Source organism: Mytilus californianus, unplaced genomic scaffold (genome assembly GCF_021869535.1).
Source record: "Mytilus californianus isolate M0D057914Y unplaced genomic scaffold, xbMytCali1.0.p SCAF_5, whole genome shotgun sequence".
Lineage (NCBI taxonomy): Eukaryota > Metazoa > Mollusca > Bivalvia > Mytilida > Mytilidae > Mytilus > Mytilus californianus.
In genome coordinates, this window is record NW_026262701.1 from 119,047,117 (window position 1) to 119,068,876 (window position 21,760).

General features: G+C 31.5%; 1 protein-coding gene across 9 annotated transcripts in view; it reads left to right on the top strand.

Annotated features, from left to right (window-relative positions):
- LOC127700861 (uncharacterized) overlaps nucleotides 1-21,760 on the top strand; it is a 97,844-nt gene that overhangs the window by 50,230 nt on the left and 25,854 nt on the right. For 8 of the 9 annotated variants that reach the window (XM_052204551.1, XM_052204557.1, XM_052204552.1 and 5 more), the window contains 24 exons: nucleotides 1,353-1,466; nucleotides 2,063-2,125; nucleotides 2,649-2,918; nucleotides 3,794-3,811; nucleotides 6,232-6,425; nucleotides 6,933-7,090; nucleotides 8,229-8,346; nucleotides 8,788-8,901; nucleotides 9,191-9,490; nucleotides 10,007-10,312; nucleotides 10,699-10,859; nucleotides 11,089-11,215; nucleotides 11,488-11,802; nucleotides 13,566-13,729; nucleotides 14,073-14,244; nucleotides 16,131-16,367; nucleotides 16,718-16,960; nucleotides 17,543-17,915; nucleotides 18,125-18,275; nucleotides 19,008-19,164; nucleotides 19,604-19,708; nucleotides 20,204-20,384; nucleotides 20,821-20,887; nucleotides 21,522-21,689. In XM_052204551.1, the coding sequence (XP_052060511.1) occupies nucleotides 1,353-1,466; nucleotides 2,063-2,125; nucleotides 2,649-2,918; nucleotides 3,794-3,811; nucleotides 6,232-6,425; nucleotides 6,933-7,090; nucleotides 8,229-8,346; nucleotides 8,788-8,901; nucleotides 9,191-9,490; nucleotides 10,007-10,312; nucleotides 10,699-10,859; nucleotides 11,089-11,215; nucleotides 11,488-11,802; nucleotides 13,566-13,729; nucleotides 14,073-14,244; nucleotides 16,131-16,367; nucleotides 16,718-16,960; nucleotides 17,543-17,915; nucleotides 18,125-18,275; nucleotides 19,008-19,164; nucleotides 19,604-19,708; nucleotides 20,204-20,384; nucleotides 20,821-20,887; nucleotides 21,522-21,689 (4,276 nt within the window). The remainder of the gene's footprint in view (nucleotides 1-1,352; nucleotides 1,467-2,062; nucleotides 2,126-2,648; nucleotides 2,919-3,793; nucleotides 3,812-6,231; nucleotides 6,426-6,932; nucleotides 7,091-8,228; nucleotides 8,347-8,787; nucleotides 8,902-9,190; nucleotides 9,491-10,006; nucleotides 10,313-10,698; nucleotides 10,860-11,088; nucleotides 11,216-11,487; nucleotides 11,803-13,565; nucleotides 13,730-14,072; nucleotides 14,245-16,130; nucleotides 16,368-16,717; nucleotides 16,961-17,542; nucleotides 17,916-18,124; nucleotides 18,276-19,007; nucleotides 19,165-19,603; nucleotides 19,709-20,203; nucleotides 20,385-20,820; nucleotides 20,888-21,521; nucleotides 21,690-21,760) is intronic. The other variant, XM_052204554.1, reaches the window with a different exon arrangement.

Consider the following 21,760-nt stretch of genomic DNA (forward strand, 5'->3'; position numbering starts at 1 on the left):
AGTCTGCATGGAGGGCTGTTTTAATAACTAGCTTTTTTGTTTTCAGGAAAATATGCTAACCATATTAAGATTATAGACATATAATTTATAAAGCGATATAAGTTAAGGAGATTTATGAAGTGACTGCCATCAGCTTATATTATACATATTTTAGATAGTCTTTTTTTGGCTGTTATCAGCTGCTTAAGCTGTTTAATTATTCTTCAATCAGCTATATCAACCTCTACAGCAAACTGTCAGTCAAATTTGTGTAGAAATTATTTTTTAAAATTATGTAAACTTTCTTTAATTCAAGTTTTAAGGAGTAGAGTAAAACATCTTTGTGTTTTTGATCAAATATTGGCTTATCTATTTCACAATGGGAGAATATGACCTTGATACATTGGGACTCAGTTCTTTTTATTCTCTGACTTTGGCTTTTAAATAGCAGCATTTAATCACTATCTATCAATCAATCAATCAGACTACATGGATGTGTCTAGATGTTAGTAATTGAAGTATTTTTTGTGTCTGGTCATTTTTCATTTTATTTTCTTTCTATCATTAATTTTCTTTCTTTTCATTTTCTAAATAATAATCTAATATAGTCTCTATAAAATCGTATTTAGAATTTTAGATCCACAATCAGCATTTTATCTATTTAAACTTTTTGATAGTATATTTCATGTGATTCAAATTTAAAAAAAAAGTATATTAATCTTTTGTTCATCTAGTGCATAAAATTTTGTAACTTTCTGTATTTGTGATTCTAAACAGAAAAATCTAATTGTTTTGTTTGCAAGTAACTTGTCTGAGGTTTATTGTTTTGATTCTTAACTTTTAATATTGATGGTTAACATTAGCTACTTTTAAGATGCTCAAACTATTTTTTTTTCAGAAGTACATACACATATAACCTGTATAATATCTATACATACAATATAAATATTCAAATTTACACATTTATCCTCGCATAAACTCATTTACATATCACTATGGAAACTGAAGACTAGAATGTCAACATTAATAGTCAGTGAATCAGTCTAAACCTTATCCTTATGAGATGGAACATTTTTAACTATTGTGACAGGTTTTGCACAGGATTTGTCCAGTTTGAATTATTATACATTTGTTCATGAGACAGGTTTAAATATAATAATAATAATAATGATTTAGAAAAATAGTTGCTTCAAATATCCACATTCATGCCTATAAAAAGCAAATCTACCAATGTTCTAAAAAAAGAAAATATCATTGCAAAAGTGTGATTTGTTTTCTCTGTTTCATCATACAGACTACAATTATTTCTATTTGTTATGTAAAAGGAATGACATCTATACTTTGTTTAAAAGTTTTCAGAAATCTTTTTCCAGGCTGTGATGTAAGTGGCAGTTGTGGTGGGTGGAGCATGAAAACTATGAAGGATGTAGTATCAGAAGCAGGAGCTTACCTAGAGAAACTCAAAGAGGAACCAGTAGAAGAATCAGGTGAGAATCTTAACACTAGTGACAGTGCAGAACAGGAAAATATTGGATATCGAATAGAAAGATTCACTTATTTGTCAAGTCTTGATTTTGTCAAAACAACACAATGTTAAACACTTATGCATCTGGGTCAAGATGTGCAATTCATTTTAAGTAGGCAACAGTGTTAGCCTTTTCTTCTGTCCATATCATAAATTTGGATATGTATGATGGCTACTTTTGAAGCTGAGACATTTTCACAGATTTGGTTATATTTTCTGGGTAGGAAATGATTGAATTTTTCACAAATTGGGAAACCTGAAAGGCCCCATCTGATGCTGCTTCAGCAAGTTAAAAGTCCCTATTTTCACACAGTTAAATTTTCTGGAAATTCAGTTCTTTACAAACATTTAATAACTCCATAAAAGTTTTTACGAATCCTTTCCTGTAGCAATTTTTACAATTATAAAAAAGTTCTTAGCTTACAGTAGTTCTTTTAGCTAGAACAGTGTACTGGATACATGCAGTATCTGATTTTTACCGTGGTTTTTTTCCTGCATATTTTTGTTGAATTACAGATCTAAAACAGTTGAGTTTTTACACAATGCTATGTATTGTAGACACACACAGACTTCTGGAAGAAGGAGAGGAAGAGGAGGAGAAAAAGGAAAAAGAAGAAAACAGTAAGTTGTTTTAAAAAAGCTTTCATAGACCTGTTGTTTATTAATATTATGTTTCCAAACCTAATAAAGGGCATAGCATATATCCAATTCAAAATGTATCTTCTCTATTAATCTAGTACCAGATGTGATAATCTCACTTTACATCTTGTTAATTCTTTTGAAAGAAGTATATATTCTTTGGTAATATTTTGTCTGTAAACTTAAGTTTTCCAAACATGGACGTCCAGAGTGATGACCTTATGTCCCCTCATTTCTATCTTCCTATGATGAGCTAATAAAAAAAACAAACAAAAAATGCATCTCCTTGACTTTATCAGGTCAAACAAAATAGAGTTTTCACAATTGAAATAATAATATTTGTCTGAAAATAATAGCAGTTTGTTGTTTTTATGCAACAGGTCTGTTATTGCATAAAACGCCTATAGTTACTGATGTATTGACTAGTCCATAATAGTTTAGAGATCTAGTTAAATATTTGAATGATCTAGAACAATGTATAACTTTTTTATGACAACATTTGTAGATGGGTTAATGACAGAACAGAAACTTCACCAAGAAGAAAAAGCTTTGGTCATGGCTATAAGGGATACGTTCCTTCCACGTCTTCATGGTCGGGATGCTAGTGTGTTTGCTACACTGATCACTGACTTGTGGCCATACCTTAATATACCCATGGTGTTTGGTGGAGAACTAGAAATCCTGTCTAAGCCACCTCCATCAAGGACTAGTCACAAAGATGGATCAGGAAGAATTAGGACAGCCAGGAGTATAACATCCAGCAAATCTCTCAAAGGTAGGATAGAACTTATATTAGGATGTGTAATAAAATGCCTTTTTGCTTGGAAGGGTAGGCATTCAAATATCTCAGAAGATAATAAAAAGCTTGAATTAGTCATTTAGTGAATTGATATTATCACTTTTTTTATTTTTTTTTAAAGTTAAAAGATAGAAATATAAAAAGGGAAGAAAGACAAGTTCATAAACATATTTGTCCACCAAGTTTCTTAGCAAATTTATATTACATCAGATTTCATTAAAATTCATACACAAGATGTAGTTAAGTAAAAGCATAAGAAAGTTTAAAGGTGAGTCTTGGTCATAATTTTTGTCAGATTTTGCCCCTTAATGACTGAGAATGTGGGAAATGGCCTTGTAAGTGCTAACTGATTTCATTCATATTTGGATTTAGATTTAAAAAAAAATAAGCATAATCATTTGCTCGAAGTTATCTAATGTAACCTTTGGGATGGGTCCTGTGCAAATGTTACTTTTACTTAATAGATAAACATGCTGTGTAAGCGCTCTATTGATTTCTTTTGTATTTTGATAAGATTTATACATAAACTATAGCTCAATAAAATCTTAATAAAAAAATTGGAGAGAAAATCTGCTGCTAAAATTTGATAGGAATTATCTCCCTTTAACAAGTATGAAAATGGGAATATCAACAGTTTGGGGTGGAGGAGGGGTTTCATATATTAGATTTTATGGGTTTGTTTGGCTAGGAGATATACCTTATTTTATTTTGGTGCAAGCTGAAGTGTTATACCTCTTAATATTAATCTTAACAGTTCTATTTTCTAACAAAATGTTAAATATGATGTGAATGTGTGACATTTTTATTAATCATGATGCTATCACTAAATGAAAACAACAATTACATATTAGTATCAAAAGCTTTGAAAGGTAAGTTGGATAGAATTTTATTTTTATTTTCATATATAGCGTGTATCTATATAAAAGCTTTAAGACAAGTAACTGCAGCTTGATAATAATGTACTACAAAGCAAACACACAACTATATAGATGATGACTGCACTGATCAACTTGCTTGGAAATAAATCAGATATGTTGCCTAGACATCTGAAACTTTTATGTATATGCAGATGCAATCTTTTTTTCACTTTGCACTTTCAAATAGTCTATGCACTTATTTTCTGTAAAACCGCAAAAGTATATACAGACCAATTCCATCTGAAAAACATTGTGTCTCAGTATAACTCATGGTTGATTCAGCTACACTTCAGGTTAAGAGGAAAAAAGGGGGGGGGGGTGTCATATCTTTGTTTGAAATAGAAAAAAAATTAAAAAGAAAAAAGAAATTTTCTAACAATTTGAGCATAAAAAATTATAATTTTTCTGCCCCCCCCCCTTCTGAATTTGCCCCTGAGAGACCACTATTTGATTAAATTTGTATGTAGGAAAAAAGTAATCAATAATTGTTGACAGTGAATAAAAGGAGATGTACAAAATGTATAATTCAAAAAGATAGCTTGACTCTCAAATCAAGATATTTTGAGGTTAAATTATGGTCTTCAACAAAAGACAAATGTCTGTATCATGTAAATCTGTTTTTCATAACAGTAACAAAGGTAATTTAACATATTAATTTTAAGCCTTAATTAATGTACAAAAAAGCATATTCACAACTAGAGAAAAATATTCAACATTGATATTAACCTAAATTTTCATGCTGGTCAAAAAAATTCTGTCAGTTATAAATAGCCTTATCCAATCAAATTATTAAGAACAATGTTAAGAAGGCTATGTTTTTCTGTAAGCAGAGAAATGAGGTAATTTTTTTTATTTCATATCATTCTAAACACATGCTTTATCTTTGCTTCTCTTTTGACCTATAAAATTGGTAAGTTCAACTCTCAGATGTTTCTTCATTTTTAAGTATGTTTATTTTGTTATATAGTGGTATTTACATGTATTTTAACAAAGAATAAAACATGATAATATCTTAAAGAATAAAACATGTAAATACAACTGTGAAACATTTCCTTTATTTTGCATACTTGTTCCAATGTTATGTTTTTTTTACAAATTTTTCATGCAGCGGATTCATTATTACTAGTAGGATACCAATTTTCGTGGATTTCTTGGGTATAGGTGAACCACGAATCTAAGTGTTCAAGGAAGTACAAATTTTCTGTAGGCTTGTATTCAGACTTTGTCAAAATCACAAATTTTCTCCAATCCTTGAAAATAGGAACGGCAGAAAAAAGAATCTACAGTAGTATTTATAATACAAAATAAATGAATTTTCTGATATCTAATTATCAGAGTTAAGTGAAAGGATATTGTTTTAAGAGAACAAAGAAAATGAATGTATAAATTATTTTTTAAACTGAAATTTAAAGGAGATTAAAGAATTGATAAGATGTAACAATTTAATCCAAAGTCAGCTTGTATATGATTGATTTATTTAGCAAACAAATTACAAAACACATTGACAGATGTTAGACCTAGAGGCTGTAAGTCAAGATATGAAAGTTTGCATGTGTTGAATTTTATTATTATTTATGAACAGTTTTTCCGTGGTTACATTGTTATTTTATCCATTGCTTATAGTTTATGTTTCTTCCACCCTGTAAATTTTATCACTATTATTATATTGGTTTTTACATACTCTAAATTCAGAAATTATTGCGATGTCTTTATTATTGCGAAAAATGCAAAAGGGTTATAATCGCAATAATTTAAACTCGCATTTTGAAATTTTTTATGTGAATTAAACAGGATTTTTCTCAATATCGCAAAAATGAAAATCGCATTTTAGTCTAAAATGACAAAATCGCAATAATAAATGCACGCAATAATTTCTGAATTTACAGTAGATCTATTTATATAGAAAATTGTAATCGCATTTACATAAGAAAGAGTCATTGTACCAACTTTGTTAGTTTACAGTCAAAAGTTCAGTTGCAAATAACAGTTAAACCTCAGTATATCATGTATACTATGGTATTTTTATATTAAATTTTGTACTGAATATATTAAATATTGTTATTACAACTAGGGTTGCTGTATACAGTTGATTTTTTAAAAAATGAAAGAAATAGACAGGAATGCACCAAAATGATTTACTTTGACAATTTCTAATATTTCACTTGTCTAAAATTTTACGTCATGGTACATAAAAAAACCTATTGAAAATTTGTTATTTTATATGTTGAATTCTGTGTAGACAAATTATTGTGTTTAAAAAGATGGCTTGAGGTTTCACTGAATATTTCCATAAAACACCATCCCTTTAAAATATAGAATGAAAATGATAAATAAGAACACACTGTATTGTCTATTCAATACTTATTTTGTAGATTCCATTCCTTTGAATACTCCTGTAGTCCCACTTCAGACAGCACCAAACTTCTTAGATGCTCATCAGAGAAACGTGATTGAGGACATGCAGGATGCTATTGCTATAGCAACAGGGGAGCTAAATCTTCTACCTGGTGTAGCATTCCAAGCCAGGGTAGCACAGCTATCTCAGCTTAATGCATCACATCAGACTGTAAGTGAATAATTATATAGATATTGAGTTAAGAAGTTTAGTAAATATTAACTATGAAAATTTCATATTTTGAATTGTGCTTACAGGAAATTTTGTTGAGTTTCTGTAAACCAACTTAATTTTGCAGATATTTTGCATTAAGCCCATTCTAACTGATTTTGCAGCGATATTTTTTATATGAGTATTAATAATTGTTATATAAATATAAGAGAAGATCCAAGCTTGACATATTTGCGTTAGTTTTCTACTGGTGAGAATCATGAAAATAAATCACTCTCAAAAATAAGTTGGTTTACAATACTTTGATAAAGAAAGTACTTTGCAGTACAACTTTGTTTTGAGAACACAAAGCAGTAAAGGTTAGAAATTTAAACACTGAAAAACAGCATTGTTAAGTATACGATGAAAAATATGTATGAGAATATTCTTTAAAAAACATAAATATAATATTCATTGTCTTTTCTATTTTGAATTCTGAGATTTCATGAGATAAATGAAATATTTCAGATATTTGTGGTTGGACCACCTGGATGTGGTAAAAGTGAGTGTATAAAGACATTTGCCGTGGCAGAGAGATCTAGAGGCAAAATTATCAGTGTACAGAATGTATTCACTAAAGCTGTAGAATCTGAAGAACTCATGGGATATCTTGATCAGAAAACTAAGTAAGTATATTGCCCCTAAAATGTGAGCTGGGCAGAGTAATAATATTTTCAACATTTTTTCTTGATAATATAACACAGAGCCACCAAAAACTATTTGGTGGGCTATTACGTGAAAATTTTAAATTCCAACCCTGTGAAGAACTAATGGTATATCTTGATTAGAGTGCTTATTGTGTGGTAGGGACAAGTATTAAATGTCTCATTTTAGAAGTGAAAGACATACAATCTTAAAACTTATCTGATTCAAATGCAGTCTGTGCATTACATTTGTGCGCAAAAATCATTACGTTTGCATGCAGCTTTTGATTACATTTGCGTGCATTGTTTTACAGGTAAATACAGGAAGATTATACTTATTTATTTATTTAACTATTATTTTCGAGAAGAAAAGTTCGTTTTATTGTGCACAAGCACTTTAGTCCTGGAAATATATACAGATAAAAATGTAAAATCATAGTAAATCTAAAGATTAAAAGTACCGATTTTACATGTCATAACGTGCACAAAAATACATGGATGTGCTGAATAAAACTGCTCATTGTAGTGAGCATGGAATGAGTCTGGGCCGTTTGTAGTAATGATTCTGGGCTGTTTGAAGTATGCCTGGATTCTGATGACGGTAGTGATGCCTAAATACCTGGAGCAAATAGAGAATCTGATGAAATACCTTTGCAATTGTTTATAGTGCATCCCCATGAAATATTCCCAAACTGAAGTGTTCTGCCGATACGAATGTTAATCCATTGCACACAAAGTATTTTACACATGCGAATTAAGCAAATTAAATGATTAAAGTAGATTTCCACTTAAAAAATTTGACCACACATTTCTATTTTGATGCCCTCACCCCAATAGAAACCTACCACCAAGTGACACCACCCTTAAGTTGATGTTTGAATGTAGACAATGTTTTATTGTTCGCACCACTGCATAGATATGTGACATTATCATATATGTAAAATGAAATCGGATGCAGTAAAACCGAACATCTCGGCAATAAAGTATTTGACAACCTATGACAACTTTGAGTGATTTAAAGCATGTTGTATGTTTATGTTGCATTTATGAAAGCTGTGTAGTATCTTCTAGGTAACTATGTTGTTTGGTTGTTGTCTCATTTTAGTTTTTTTTTTTGTAGAGAATGGAAGGATGGTCTACTGGCCTCCATTCTAAGGAAGTTTTGTGTACAGCCACCAAATATCAATTATGACCTGAAGGCCAAACCAATCATGAAGATTGTACAGATGGACGGGGAGGTAACAGTTTTTTGTTTTTTTTTCTGTATAAAAGTCCATATTTTGATAGATTTTTGTAGTTATTAAAGTTCAATTGGTTATAAATTAAGGTATTCTTTACTCAAAATATTTCTGCTGTTTTGGGGGGTTAAAGCTATGAAATAAGAAATAAATCTATATGGAGCAAGGCAGTACATTGTATAACTTACTATCATGAATTTTTTAAAGGTAAATTGAATAGGTTTTTTTTTATGACAATTATATAACTTGTTTTCTAGCATTTCATTAAAAAATTGTAATACACAATTTGATTTTTAAATTTTTTTTTTATATTAATTATACTCTTAAAACTATTAATTATATTCTTAAAACTATAGATTATATTCTGAAACTATTAATTATATTCTTTTATCTTAATCATCTTCTAGCATTAAATTTTTATATCACTTTAAAATTTGCCAGTCTGAACCAGCCCAGATGGAGTTGCTTGGTGCTGTACTTAACAATGATGGAGCTGTTGTCCTTGGTAACAATGAAAGAATTGTAATAGCTGATACCATTAGATTTTTGTGGGAGGTTTGTATATTTGTTAATAGTAACTATACTTTCATCGTTTACCTTATTATTTCTCAACTTTATGTTAGCATTTTCTTTCTTTAAATATTTTTTTTCTCTTGTGAGCAGTATTTTTTCATTCAGTGTTGAGAATAACATTTGATAGCAAGTTGATATACATTACTTTTGACCTGGTTTCTGGTTTTTTATGAGGTAAAGAACTGTTCCATACAAATGTTTTGTTAGCAGATTTATTACTGTCTATAGCTCTTTCACATTATTTTTAACAATATTCAAATTTATATTTTAGATGGAATCAGTTGCTCACATGAGTCCAGCATTACTAGCAAATGTTGGTGTGATGGTAATGACTCCAAAAGATGTTGGATGGAAATTGATACTAGTCCAGTGGTTAGAACATCGTCCAGAGAATGACCGAGAGTTACTGACAGGTTTCTGTGATGTATACATCGAGAAGACAATAGAATACCTAAATGATTGTTGTACACCACACATGTTGGGTGGTACCAAGAAAAAATGTCCACAGTATAAACGTGTTTTACAACATAATATAGAGAACATGATTGGAACCTTCTGTACTCTGTTAGAGGTAAAACTTTATGATTGGTTCTCCTTCACTGAGAAAACCTTTGATTCCTGCAAAAAGTATATTTAATCCTAAAATTAAACATAAGTAAGATTTAAAAGATTGAATGAAATTTTCATAGGGACATGACTTTTACTCTTTTTAAACTATATCACTGTAAATTCAGAAATTGTTGCGTGCATTTTTTGCGATTTTGACATGACAGACCAACATGTGAGAATAATTATTGCGATTAAAGGAAAAACTGCAAACGAAATACGTGTCAGATTTCAGAATGTGAGTTCTTATTATTGTGATACTCAACCAGTCCCATTATTTGCAATAATTTCTGAATTAACAGTAATTAAAAAAGTGAAGAATATTCACCTAATTTGTTGATATGAGTTTAATAATTGTTATACACATACTTCTATCAAAGAATCAAAATCAGAAAAATCTTGATTAACATTCATGCTTAGCTATCATAAGCATGATAAGTCTGTATGGATTTTATACTACTAAAGACATTTTTCTCTTTAGGCCGTAGTAAACCAGACATCAACACAAGATTTAAGTGATGTGGAATATGAGAGATACTTTAACTTTACTGCCATATGGTCGTTTGGGGGTACCTTGGAGGAGAAGTACAGAGAATCATTCAGTAACTGGTGGAAGGAACAGTTTGAACAGCACATTGACTACCCAGAGGAGGGTACAGTGTTTGATTACATGGTTGATGGAGATAGTCATGAGTTTGTACTCTGGAAGGATACATTACAGCAGTACAGTGGAGAGAGTAGAAAAGGCATATCGGCTGAGTCATTTGTACATACTGTTTCAGTTGAGGTAATGACTGCTCTTTTCTCTTCAAATACTTGGCAAAAATTTCTTGTAATCAGGTTGATTTTTTTCATATTTCCAGGGAAGGAATTGTTTAAACTTTCTTATTGCATTGTTTATACAAAACAGTTTATTGGAACTAAGCAGTTGATCAGAAAATACTTCTAAGGTTTTCTCATGCCTTAAAGTATGTTGCAGATTCAAAATGAATTCATTAAGTTAAATGAACTATAATTTTTAAGACAAAAAAAACTATGTAATTAAATTTATTAGAAATTTCTGTTAATGTAATGCTTTCTAACAATATTTAGTATATGAATTTTTGTATTGTTTTATTTTTATAATTGAAGGTTTTAGTAATCATAGTACATGTATATATTTTATGTTTGTAGCAATTATCTTTCTTGATTGGAGTACTGACCGAGTATGGTAAACCAGTTATACTAGTAGGAGAGAATGGTTGTGGAAAATCATCCATTATCAATGACAGAATTCGTACAGTCTGTTCAGGGGAAGTCGCTGAAGTCTTGTCTCTATCAATACCTGCTAACAGGTGAGTACATTCAGTCTGTTCTGTTATAATATGCCTATAATATAATACCTTTTTTACTGGAGAGAATCTTGTTTACAGTTTTTAAATAAATACAGAACTATGGCTAACTTTTTTATTATATAATATATATTTATATATATATAATATGTTATTGAATATATATTGATAAAGATTTCAACATCCTTGGCAATATAACACAAAATTTGTAACTTTAATTTTTGTTTGACAGATTCACCAATGCTCGTCTGCTGTACGACCGTCTTGATGAGAAATTAGAATGGAAACATGGAAAGACATATGTACCTAAAGGAAACAAAAAATTATTGTGTATGATAGATGACATCAACTTGTCTCAGGTAATTGCTCCTTTAGTAAACTGATACCTGATAAAATTTCTACTAACCTTATATAATATATAAGATATTTGAATGGTAAAAGCATTTCTGTCTGAAAATATAAATGTCAAAAGTACAATCATATTGATGTATTGTTAGTCCTATAAATGTTTGTTTGAAATGGTTTTCAGGAGAAATTGTGTACAAAAAATATATTTATCAAAATACCATGCCATCTTGTACACATTTTCACAGAAACTTGACAGTTTTAAAATTAGTTTTTTTTGTTACAGGTTGACAAATGGGGACATCAGACAGCCATAGAACTAGTGAGGGAACACATTGATGATGGAGGGTTCTACAATCCAGACAGCCATGCCTGGAGATACATCAAGAATGTCACTTACATCAGTACAATTAACCCTAATACAACAGCTAACGTCCCTAAACTGAGTCAGAGATTCCTGCGACACTTTGCTGTCTTCCATTGTCCTTACCCTGGTCAGGAGGAGTTACAGACAGTCTTCAGTACTCTATTACACTGCCATTTTATACTGCCAGAGACATCAGGGACTGGTATGCCTGCCTCTCATCATGTTGATGTGAAGGTAAAAATTTACATTAAAACTCTTTAAAATAAATAACAAAACAAACAAGTACGGTACACATTTTTCATGAAAAAGTATTTTTCTACTCAGGGTTATCGAAACTTGATGCACTATAGAAGATTGTCATGTTTGACATTATTCTTTGATCTATACTCCCTCAGGCAAAGTTGACCCTAGATTTCGCTATTTTAAGTTCCTTTTTGGTCATATGGCTCTTCAACTGTTTAGGATCTTTTACATCCTTGGCTTTCAAATATTTGGCTTTGAGCACTCCTAATGAAGGAAAATCCTGAAAAGCGATTCAGACACAGGAAATTTGTACAGTGTTATTATCATGTTTTTATATGACTTGTAGTCAAACGTTACAAGACTACCAAAGATAAGCCATCAAAACCAAAATCCTTACAAACACATTCAGATATAACATAGATAATTGGAAATATTAAACAGGAAATAAAAACATCAGCAGTGGTGTCTTAAAACCAGATCATTTGTTTTATATGACATGTGTATTAAAATATTAATGATTTTAGTTTATTCTTAACACAATAATTCATTGTATATCTAGGAACAAAAAAACAAGGTGAGAAATGTTATGTTGTTTTTTGTTTTATCTGGAGCATGTTTCGTCAAAAATTGGTTTTTGTTTGTATTTCAGAATTTTTTTAATGCAATTTCAAACCCATGTTCTTAAAAAAGTTGTTCCAAGCCATCTGAATCAATGCTGAATGAGATAAAAAACAACAAGCTATTATGCCTTTTAATATTAATATTTTCTTCAAGTCAGAAAAGGGTTCAAAGGACAAATATACTATTTTAAACCAGGGTACAATACCTTTTGCAGCCGAAAAAAAGGGGAAGGTATTTAAAATAAGGTTGTAGTAAATTGGAAAAAAATTTACTTGTGTGTTACCAAGGTTTCTAAGTTGATTTCAATATAGAATTATTCATTATATTTTGGGTACAAATGCTCTACTTTTTAAAATGAACCTTATAAACTTCAATTTATGTACATTTTGCAAGGAAGAGCCAGAAACTATAGAACATTTACTTTGGGGTTGTCATATTGGACAATCTAAATTCTTGGATTTTTGATATAGTACATATAGAAATTCCGATAAATTGGGATATTGTCATTTTTTGGCCACTGAAATTTTTTTTCAAAAAATAAAGTTATTTTACTGACAAAGTACTTCATTTACAGATCTAAGATGCAAGATGTAAAACCTCATATAAAAAGACTTCAAAAATACATAAAAGAAAATTTGATTTTAGAAAAACATATTTCTTCAAAAAAATTGAGTGTGGAAGAATACAACTTGTTCTGAAAGCCCTGGGCTAAGTGCACTGATTAAATATTAATGGTATAAATTTGTATACATATGTGTGTATATTTTATGTGTATATGTGTATTTGAATGTATAGGTATACTGTTATACCATATGTATGTGTATATGTGTTCTTGCACTATTATTACTCCTATTATTATATTAATGGAAATGTTATCATACTTAATCCATGGATTTCATACTGTTATATCATATTATGCTTATTTATTTCACTTGCTTGATTATTGTGCCACAAGGTAAATAGATGTAAATACCTGTAAGTTCATAAAGAAAAAATAAATTATAAAAAAAATAGATAAAAACATCATTACCAGATTAGCTGACACTCCCCTCGACTAAAAGACAGCAACTTTAGAATGAGAGGAGCAGAAATTATACATTTGTCAATATTACCTGTTACTATCACTATTACAGGCACAGCTTAAAGTTAAAGAAGATGAGGAGGCCATGAGGAAGCTGCTATCTTTGATTGTGAAAGTGAATGTAGAACTCCAGGATAGACTGAGAGGAATGTTCTTAAATACAGCACAGAGATGTCATTATATCTTTACCACAAGGGATCTCTCTATTATATTCAAGTACGTTTGATTTTTTCTGGAATTGATAAAGGAGAATAATTCCTATCAATTGAGTCCAAGTATTAATAACTTATTATTGCATAAGTTTATTTTATTGTACAGCCAAATTAGTCAATGAATGATTGGCTTTTCAAGGATGAGTTTAAAGCTCCCATTGAATGAACTTTACAGAGAACAATAGATATTGTATCTATTCAATGGGACAGTTCTCTTTGCAAACATCTAAATGGCTAGGTAAACACCAATTGATTCTGAGGAAAGGTTTTTTCCTTGATATGAACAAAGAACCATTGAATAAAATGGTATCATAATACATTTTGAAACTATACAAATTTCATTATAGGAATTTATGCCTATCACTCCAGCCAGAATGTGCCCACAGAGATTTGCTGTTATTATGGCAACATGAGTGTGCCTGGGTATATGGACATCGTTTAGTGACTGAAGTAGATTACAAAAGATATAAACAAGCTTTTGTTAATGCTGTCAGAAAGGAATTCTCTAGTGATGAACAGGTAACCTGCTTAATTGATTGATAGATTGTTGATTACTTAACATAAAGTGTCAAATTTTTCATGCACATCAGAGACAAGAATGTCAATTTATGGGATCCTAAAAGTGGATCAGTCAGGAAGGCACACGTATTGACTACCAGTTGGAAACAATGGTGTATAGGGTCAGGTCATAAATTTTAAAATATTAAAACAGCTCATGCAGATCATCGTGAATATGAACTTTGGGTTTAACTTCCTAAATTATACCAGACAAGAATGGAACTTGTTCTTAATAAATAATGTCCGTACCAAGTTCAGGATAATAAAACATTTGTTGATAAATATTTATAACATAAAGATAAAGGGTTGGCTTATATAAAAAGAATATTTTGATCACAAGTTTATTTTTTTGAAAGATTTTTTTGCTGAGGTGTTGGAAATAAATGGAGAATAGAAAATTTGCATAGCCATTTTTATACGACCGCAAAAACATTTTTGTGGTCGTATATTGGTATGACGTTGGCGTCGTCGTCGTCGTCCGAAGACACATTAGTTTTCGCACTCTAACCTTAGTTTAAGTGAATGGATCTCTATGAAATTTTACCATAAGGTTCAATACCACAAAAGAAAGGTGGGGATTGATTTTGGGGGTTATGGTACCAACAGTTAAGGAATTAGGGGCCAAAAAGGGGCCAAAAATAAGCATTTTTGTAACTTCCAGACATAACTTGTGTGTAAGTGTATGGATCTCTCTGACATTGTACCACAAGGTTTCATATCACAAAGGGAATGCTGGGATTGATTTAAGGGGTAATTGCCTCCAAATTTTAGGAATTAGGGGCCAAAAAGGGGCAAAAAACAAGCATTTTTCTAGTTTCATGACAATAACTTGTGTGTAAGTGTATGGATCTCTCTGACATTGTATCACAAGGTTCCATATCACAAAGGGAAAGCTGGAATTGAGTTTGGGGGTAATTGCCCAAAAAGTTTAGGAATAAGGGGCCAAAAAGGGGCCAAAAATAAGCATTTTTCTAGTTTCCAGACAATAACTTGTGTTCAAGTGTATGGATCTCTCTGAAATTGTACTGCAAGGTACCATACCACAAAGGGAAGGCTGGGATTGATTTTGGGGGTAATTCCCTCAAAATTTAGGAATTAGGGGCCATAAAAGGGCAAAAAAACAAGCATTTTTCTAGTTTCAGGACAATAACTTGTGTGTAAGTGTATGGATCTTTATGAAATTGTACTGCAAGGTTCCATATCACAAAGGGAAAGCTGGGTTTAAGTTTGGGGGTAATTGCCCTAAACGTTTAGGAATTTGGGGCCAAAAAGGGGCCAAAAAATAAGCATTTTTCTAGTTACCAGACAATAACTTGTGTTCAAGTGTATGGATCTCTCTGAAATTGTACTGCAAGGTACCATACCACAAAGGGAAGGCTGGGATTGAGTTTGGGGGTGATGAATCATAAGGGGGTTCAAAAAATTTGGGGGGGATTTTTTTTTTCTTTAAAATTTTCCATTTTAAATTGGTTATTTCTGATTTATATATAAAAGCAAATAATAATGATATGGTTTGAATAGGTAAATTAAAATTTTTTAAGTTCTTAGACCACTTTCATTCTGTGTCAGAAACCTATGCTGTGTCAAATATTTAATTACAATCCAAATTCAGTGCTGTATCAAGCTTGAATGTTGTGTCCATACTTGCCCCAACTGTTCTGGGTTCGACCTCTGCGGTCGTATCAAGCTGCGCCCCAGCGGAGCATTTTATTTTTTAATGCATTCTGATCTTAGAATAAAATCTAATCCACAAGGTTTCAGTTTCTATTGAAATTTCTATGACTGCCTGCTTATAGATGTAATTTGATGTCAGACAATATTTTACATCCTATATTATTTGCTTACAGATTCGCTTGGTGGTATCCAATAGGCAGCCATTATTCAGTAACTTGATTGAACAAGACAGTGGTGTTGTAACAGCTGGGATGATTGATGCTCGACACATCTCTAACATCTCTGAAGAGGAAGCTAAGACAGATCTTTACAAACCTAGGTTTAATATGAAAGATGTGAAGGATCTAATGATCAAAGGAGTAGAGGAATACAACAAGATTCATCCCAGGATTAAGTTAGCTCTTTATAAGGTACACCAAAATAGATAAAAACATACTTATTTTGGTAATTGTAAAATTAGATTAACGTAAATATAACAGAGAAAGAATTATGTTTTCATTTTAGTTCAGCTACACAGTTAGGAGGGACTTACTTAGTTTACAGAATTAAACAATGCCAATGTGAAAAAAAAATTGAAAGTATACATCAACAAATTCAAGTATTTAATTGATACTGTTTTATTAGTCATCAACTTGTTTTGCCAATGTTATAAATGTAAGTTTATAGTACAAACATAAATAATAAGTCTTCAATCATTCCACAACTGCATTAATTAAAGAGAGCATATGAAAAATGATAAGATATAAATTTCTGTTTTTAGACTGTTGTTGAACAAGTATGTAGATTAGCTCGTACTATAGCCTCACCACAAGAAAGTGCCCACACAGTGCTGGTAGCTGAGGGATGTGCTGGGCGATGCACAGTCATCGCTAAGTTAGCTTCTCATCTCTGTGGATATACAGTGTTCCAAGTCAGTCCATGCTCTCTACAGAGTTCAGGGGAATATAAGATGGAGCAGTTCAAGTCAGACTTGGTGGAATGTTACACCAGAGCAGGTTCCAGGGTTAGTATACAGAGTTAATATGAAACCTTTATATTCATGTTTAAAAGGAATGTTTAACTAGTAGTTTCAGGGGTGAGTAAACATCTTACTAATATAAGAATAAAGAGATATGGTATGATTGCCAATGGGATAATTATCCACCAGAAAACAAAATTTAATGACAGATGTAAGTCAGCTCATAATCATGCTCATAACAGAATTGTCAGTATCAAGGTACACTTAAATTTGAAAGCAGCAGATTCCAGGCTGAGTATGCAAAGAATTGGTTTATAAACTTTGCAGAGTTGTGGGAAGACAGACTTGTCAAATCAAACTTTGTAGAATGATGAATCTCAGATCAGGTCCAAGGCTGAGTATACAGTGTATCAATTTATCATATACATAGTTCTTGGCTGTATACATCAACACAATGTAATAGAAGGGTAGTGTAATATAAGACTTATATACCTGTCTCTGTCTGTCCCCATATGTGTTTCCCAGTCAATTGTAAATGCCTTTTTCAACTATCAAAACCCTACATTTCTTTTTCTGATAAACTAATCCTAAACGTTTTTTTCATATATATATTTCGGTATTTTTTAGGGTGAGAAAATTCTGTTACTTTTAAATGAAGAAGAGCTGATGGAAGAAGATTTCTTGGTGTTTTTGATAGAATTTATTGTCTCTGGATCTATCAGTCATTTGTTTACCTATGAAGAACAAACAACAATTATAAACTCTATAAGGACAGAAGTAACATTAGCTGGACTGACATACACTCGGGACACAGCTTGGAATTTCTTCCTGGGTATTGTCAGAAATAACTTCCGTGTTTGTATGATTGCCTGTGATGGTGGTCAACAGTTCCAGAGACGATGCAGGGAATACCCAGCATTTACTGAAAATGTAAACTTCCTATGGTTCCCTCATTGGTCCAAGTCCAGACTGATTGAGCATGCATTGTATCACCTTAAGGGTAAGTAATAAATATTAAATGGGTAACTAAAGAAGGAAATATTGATATTTCAAGAGGTAACTTATTTAAACATTGCTTTTTATGCAAACTCCCTAGAAGTTTTGTTTTTGTGCAAAGAAGTAAATTTGAAGTTCTTAAGTTGCTCAGTAGAAAATACTGGCACATAAATGATTTAAACTTTTAAACAGTTTTATTGGTTTATTTGACAGATGTTGAATGGATGAACGATGTTCAGAGAGAGAATATAGCTCACATGATGGCCTCCATGCACCTTGTCCTTAGACAACAGGATGGCGGAGAGAAGGATGCTGGCGAATACAGACATGTTACTAATACATCATTTGAAAAGTTTGTGGAAAGGTAAGGTTTTAATGATGTAATAATATAAGAGAATTGAGTTCAGTTAAGTTTGCATGTTAATATAAATAATTATAGATGGTATATTAAACGGGTAGGTGTTTCTTAGCTACAACTCATCGAGGGGTGACAGTAATGAGATGAGATGTAGCTGAGAAACATCCTTGAGTTTGAAGAACCATTGATAATCTGTTTTTCTTTTTTTCTGTTCTAAGGCAATGTCAATGACATCATACATTCTATTTGTACCTGACTGAGAAAAATCCATATACATGTAGCTTGAAATGGAAAATTATCACAAAAAAGATCAAAGCAAAATTTGAGAAAATAGCCATAATGCATGTTTACCAACCAATATGGTTTGTTCATATTACAAAAATGTCTGATATGTTTAATACAGTGAAATGGGTGGTTGTCACAATACAAAAGTCAACGTGAGACCAATATGTGTCAAAACAGAACAGGCAGGCTGGAATCAATTAATTTAATATAAAAACAGCTTTTATATAGTACCAAAGCAATGGCAATAGTTTGGATGGTTATGTGAGTGAAAATTCTAAGGTATAAATTGTGTTAGAGATCAACACAGAGGAAACTTGGAGTGAATATGCATGATGGAAGTAAAAGTTGTGTATACTTCTAAAATGAAATTTCAGGAATGTTCTAGTTTTGGTTAATGACAGATTTAAATTTTTTTATACTCAGTTAATTTAATTGTGACATTGTAAATTGTAGATACATCTCCTTAGCCAATACCAAACACTTTGAAATAAATGATATTAATGATGCTGTGTCTAAATCACTGAGACAGATCAAAAGTGAAAATGAGGTTGCTGTCAAACTGAGAAAACAATTGGAACATGAAATGGTGGTTTTGGAGGAAAGGAAAGCTGTAAGTTTGGTTGAACACTTGTTCATTAATTAATTAGGTCAATTGAATTTTGTTATTTAATCATCTAACCAACTATTAGCAAGTTAATTTTAGTTTATGATTCAAGACAGTTTGCTGTCATTAAGCTAATTGTGTATGATAAATACATTTTGTCAGAAGTTACTGAAAAAGAGAGGCGAAAGATACCAGAGGGACATTCAAACTCATAAGTCCAAAATAAATTGACAACGCCATGGCTAAAATAGAAAAAGACAAACAGACAAACACTAGTACACAAAACACAACATAGAAAACTAAAGACTGAGCAACACGAACCCCACCAAAAACTGGGGGTGATCTCAGGTGTTTGGGAAGGGTAAGCAGAAGAAAGAGTTGTAATTAATCGAAGAATTAATAATTTAAAGAAGAATATGAATGACTGAAAAGGATTTTTTTACAGAGTGCTGTGAAATTTTTATGTCAAATTGGACAAGATACAGCCATTACAGAACAACAGATCAAAGTAGTCAAGGCTCAGCTGGAAAAAATCTCTAAACTCAAAAAGGTCAGTAATATTGTACATTTGTATTGCATGCATGCACCTTAGTATGTATCATGTATGGGAAATAGATGATACATAGCCATTTTTGAAGTAAAGAAGATTAGTTCTTTTTTCATAAAGGGTTTTTATTTTAATTCATTTTCACTGTTTGCACAGACTTATGATAATAAATATTTAGATGTGAAGTCAAACCTTAAATGAAGTTTTCCATGACCATCATGTTCCTTGATAGTAAACAACAGAACCACACAGTTTGTTTTATTCATTCATATTACAGTCTCTTACTTGATTATACATGCCTTTCTAATGCCGATACAAACTCACAGACTTGAATGATATATACATCTATGATCTCTTAGTTTATTAAAACTTAATAACTGTTTTCGGCAAAAGATGCTAATTTTACAACACTATGTCATTAATAAAGATGTCGTAATGGTATGAATACAGTTTCATTTTTGTGGTGGCTATAACTAAAATGTAACTTTGTTATTACAGTTATTACCAGAATATCAGATTGCAGAACAGAGAGCCGTGTTTAAAACTACACAGATTTATGGAGATACAATGAAGGAAGTAGAGAAAATGAATGGAGACAAACACAGTCTTGGCGAACTGAGAGGGATGAGTAAACCACCACTGGATATTGAAGATCTAATGGCAGCTGTTATTATGATATGTAAGTAACTGATAGGGATGAGTAAACCACCACTGGATATTGAAGATCTAATGGCAGCTGTTATTATGATATGTAAGTAACTGAGAGGGACGAGTAAACCACCACTCGATATAGAAAATCTAATGGCAGCTGTTATTATGATATGTAAGTAACTGAGAGGGATGAGTAAACCACCACTGGATATTGAAGATTTAATGGCAGCTGTTATTATGATATGTAAGTAACTGAGAGGGATGAGTAAACCACCACTGGATATTGAAGATCTAATGGCAGCTGTTATTATGATATGTAAGTTTCTTCCATTGCCCCATTTTTTTCAAGTTAGGTACTGGTACATTGATTTTTTTAACCTATCAAATTTGCCGTGTATGTAAAACTAACAACAAGCTCATTATATATATATATATATATATATGTATTTTATTGTTTATTACAGTAAAGTCTCCATCAGCTGATCTGACGTGGCAGAAAGGTGCAAAGAGACAAATGGCAAACTTAGAAAGGTAGGTATCATTTTGCTTGGTGGTTATAAATTTTCTGTCAGCACATACAGCCAATAACTGAAATCAAAACTTGAACAGCCTCCCCTCGATAATTTTTACCTTTCTCTTTGTCTATTTCCAATTTTTATGCCCCCATCGTAGGCAACGGGGGCATTAAGTGTTACCCATGACCATCCTTCCGTCCAACCCATTTTTGTTTCCATACACTAACTTAAGTTTTCTTCATCCAAATTTCATGAAACTCATACACAATGCTAAGAACAAAAACTGGCAGACAGAGTTTGAATTAAGGCAGTGAGTCATTTAGTGTTCTAGAGTTATGCCCCTTTATAACTTTGAAAATTGCTAATTTTTTCGTTTCCACACTCTTTATTAGTTTGCCTCATTCAAATTTTGTAGAACTCATACACAGTGCTGAGAACCACAACATACAGACAGAGTTTAAATTCGGGCAGTGTGTCATTTACCGTTCTAGAGTTATGCCCCTTTTTAACTTTAAAAATTGCAAAGCTTGAGCAGGGGCATTCATGTCCTCAAACACATTCTTCTTTTATTTTTGTCTATAATTAAATATAAAATATATAAAAGATTACAGACAATTCAAAATATTTATAAGAATAATTCTTTTTTATAGATTTATTGACGAAATGATGGTATTTGACAAGAATCAGTTACCAGAGTCTACTTTGAATTTGGTAGAACCTTACCTGAAGAAGGCCTCATTTGACCCAGATACTCTTGAGAAAAAGACTGGAAACCCAGCGTGTGGATCACTCTGTCGATGGGTTAGGGGTGTCGTATGGTAAGAGAATAAAGGATGTCATCATGAAAATATATATCTCTTAGTTTTTGTTATCCATCAGAAAAATAAAA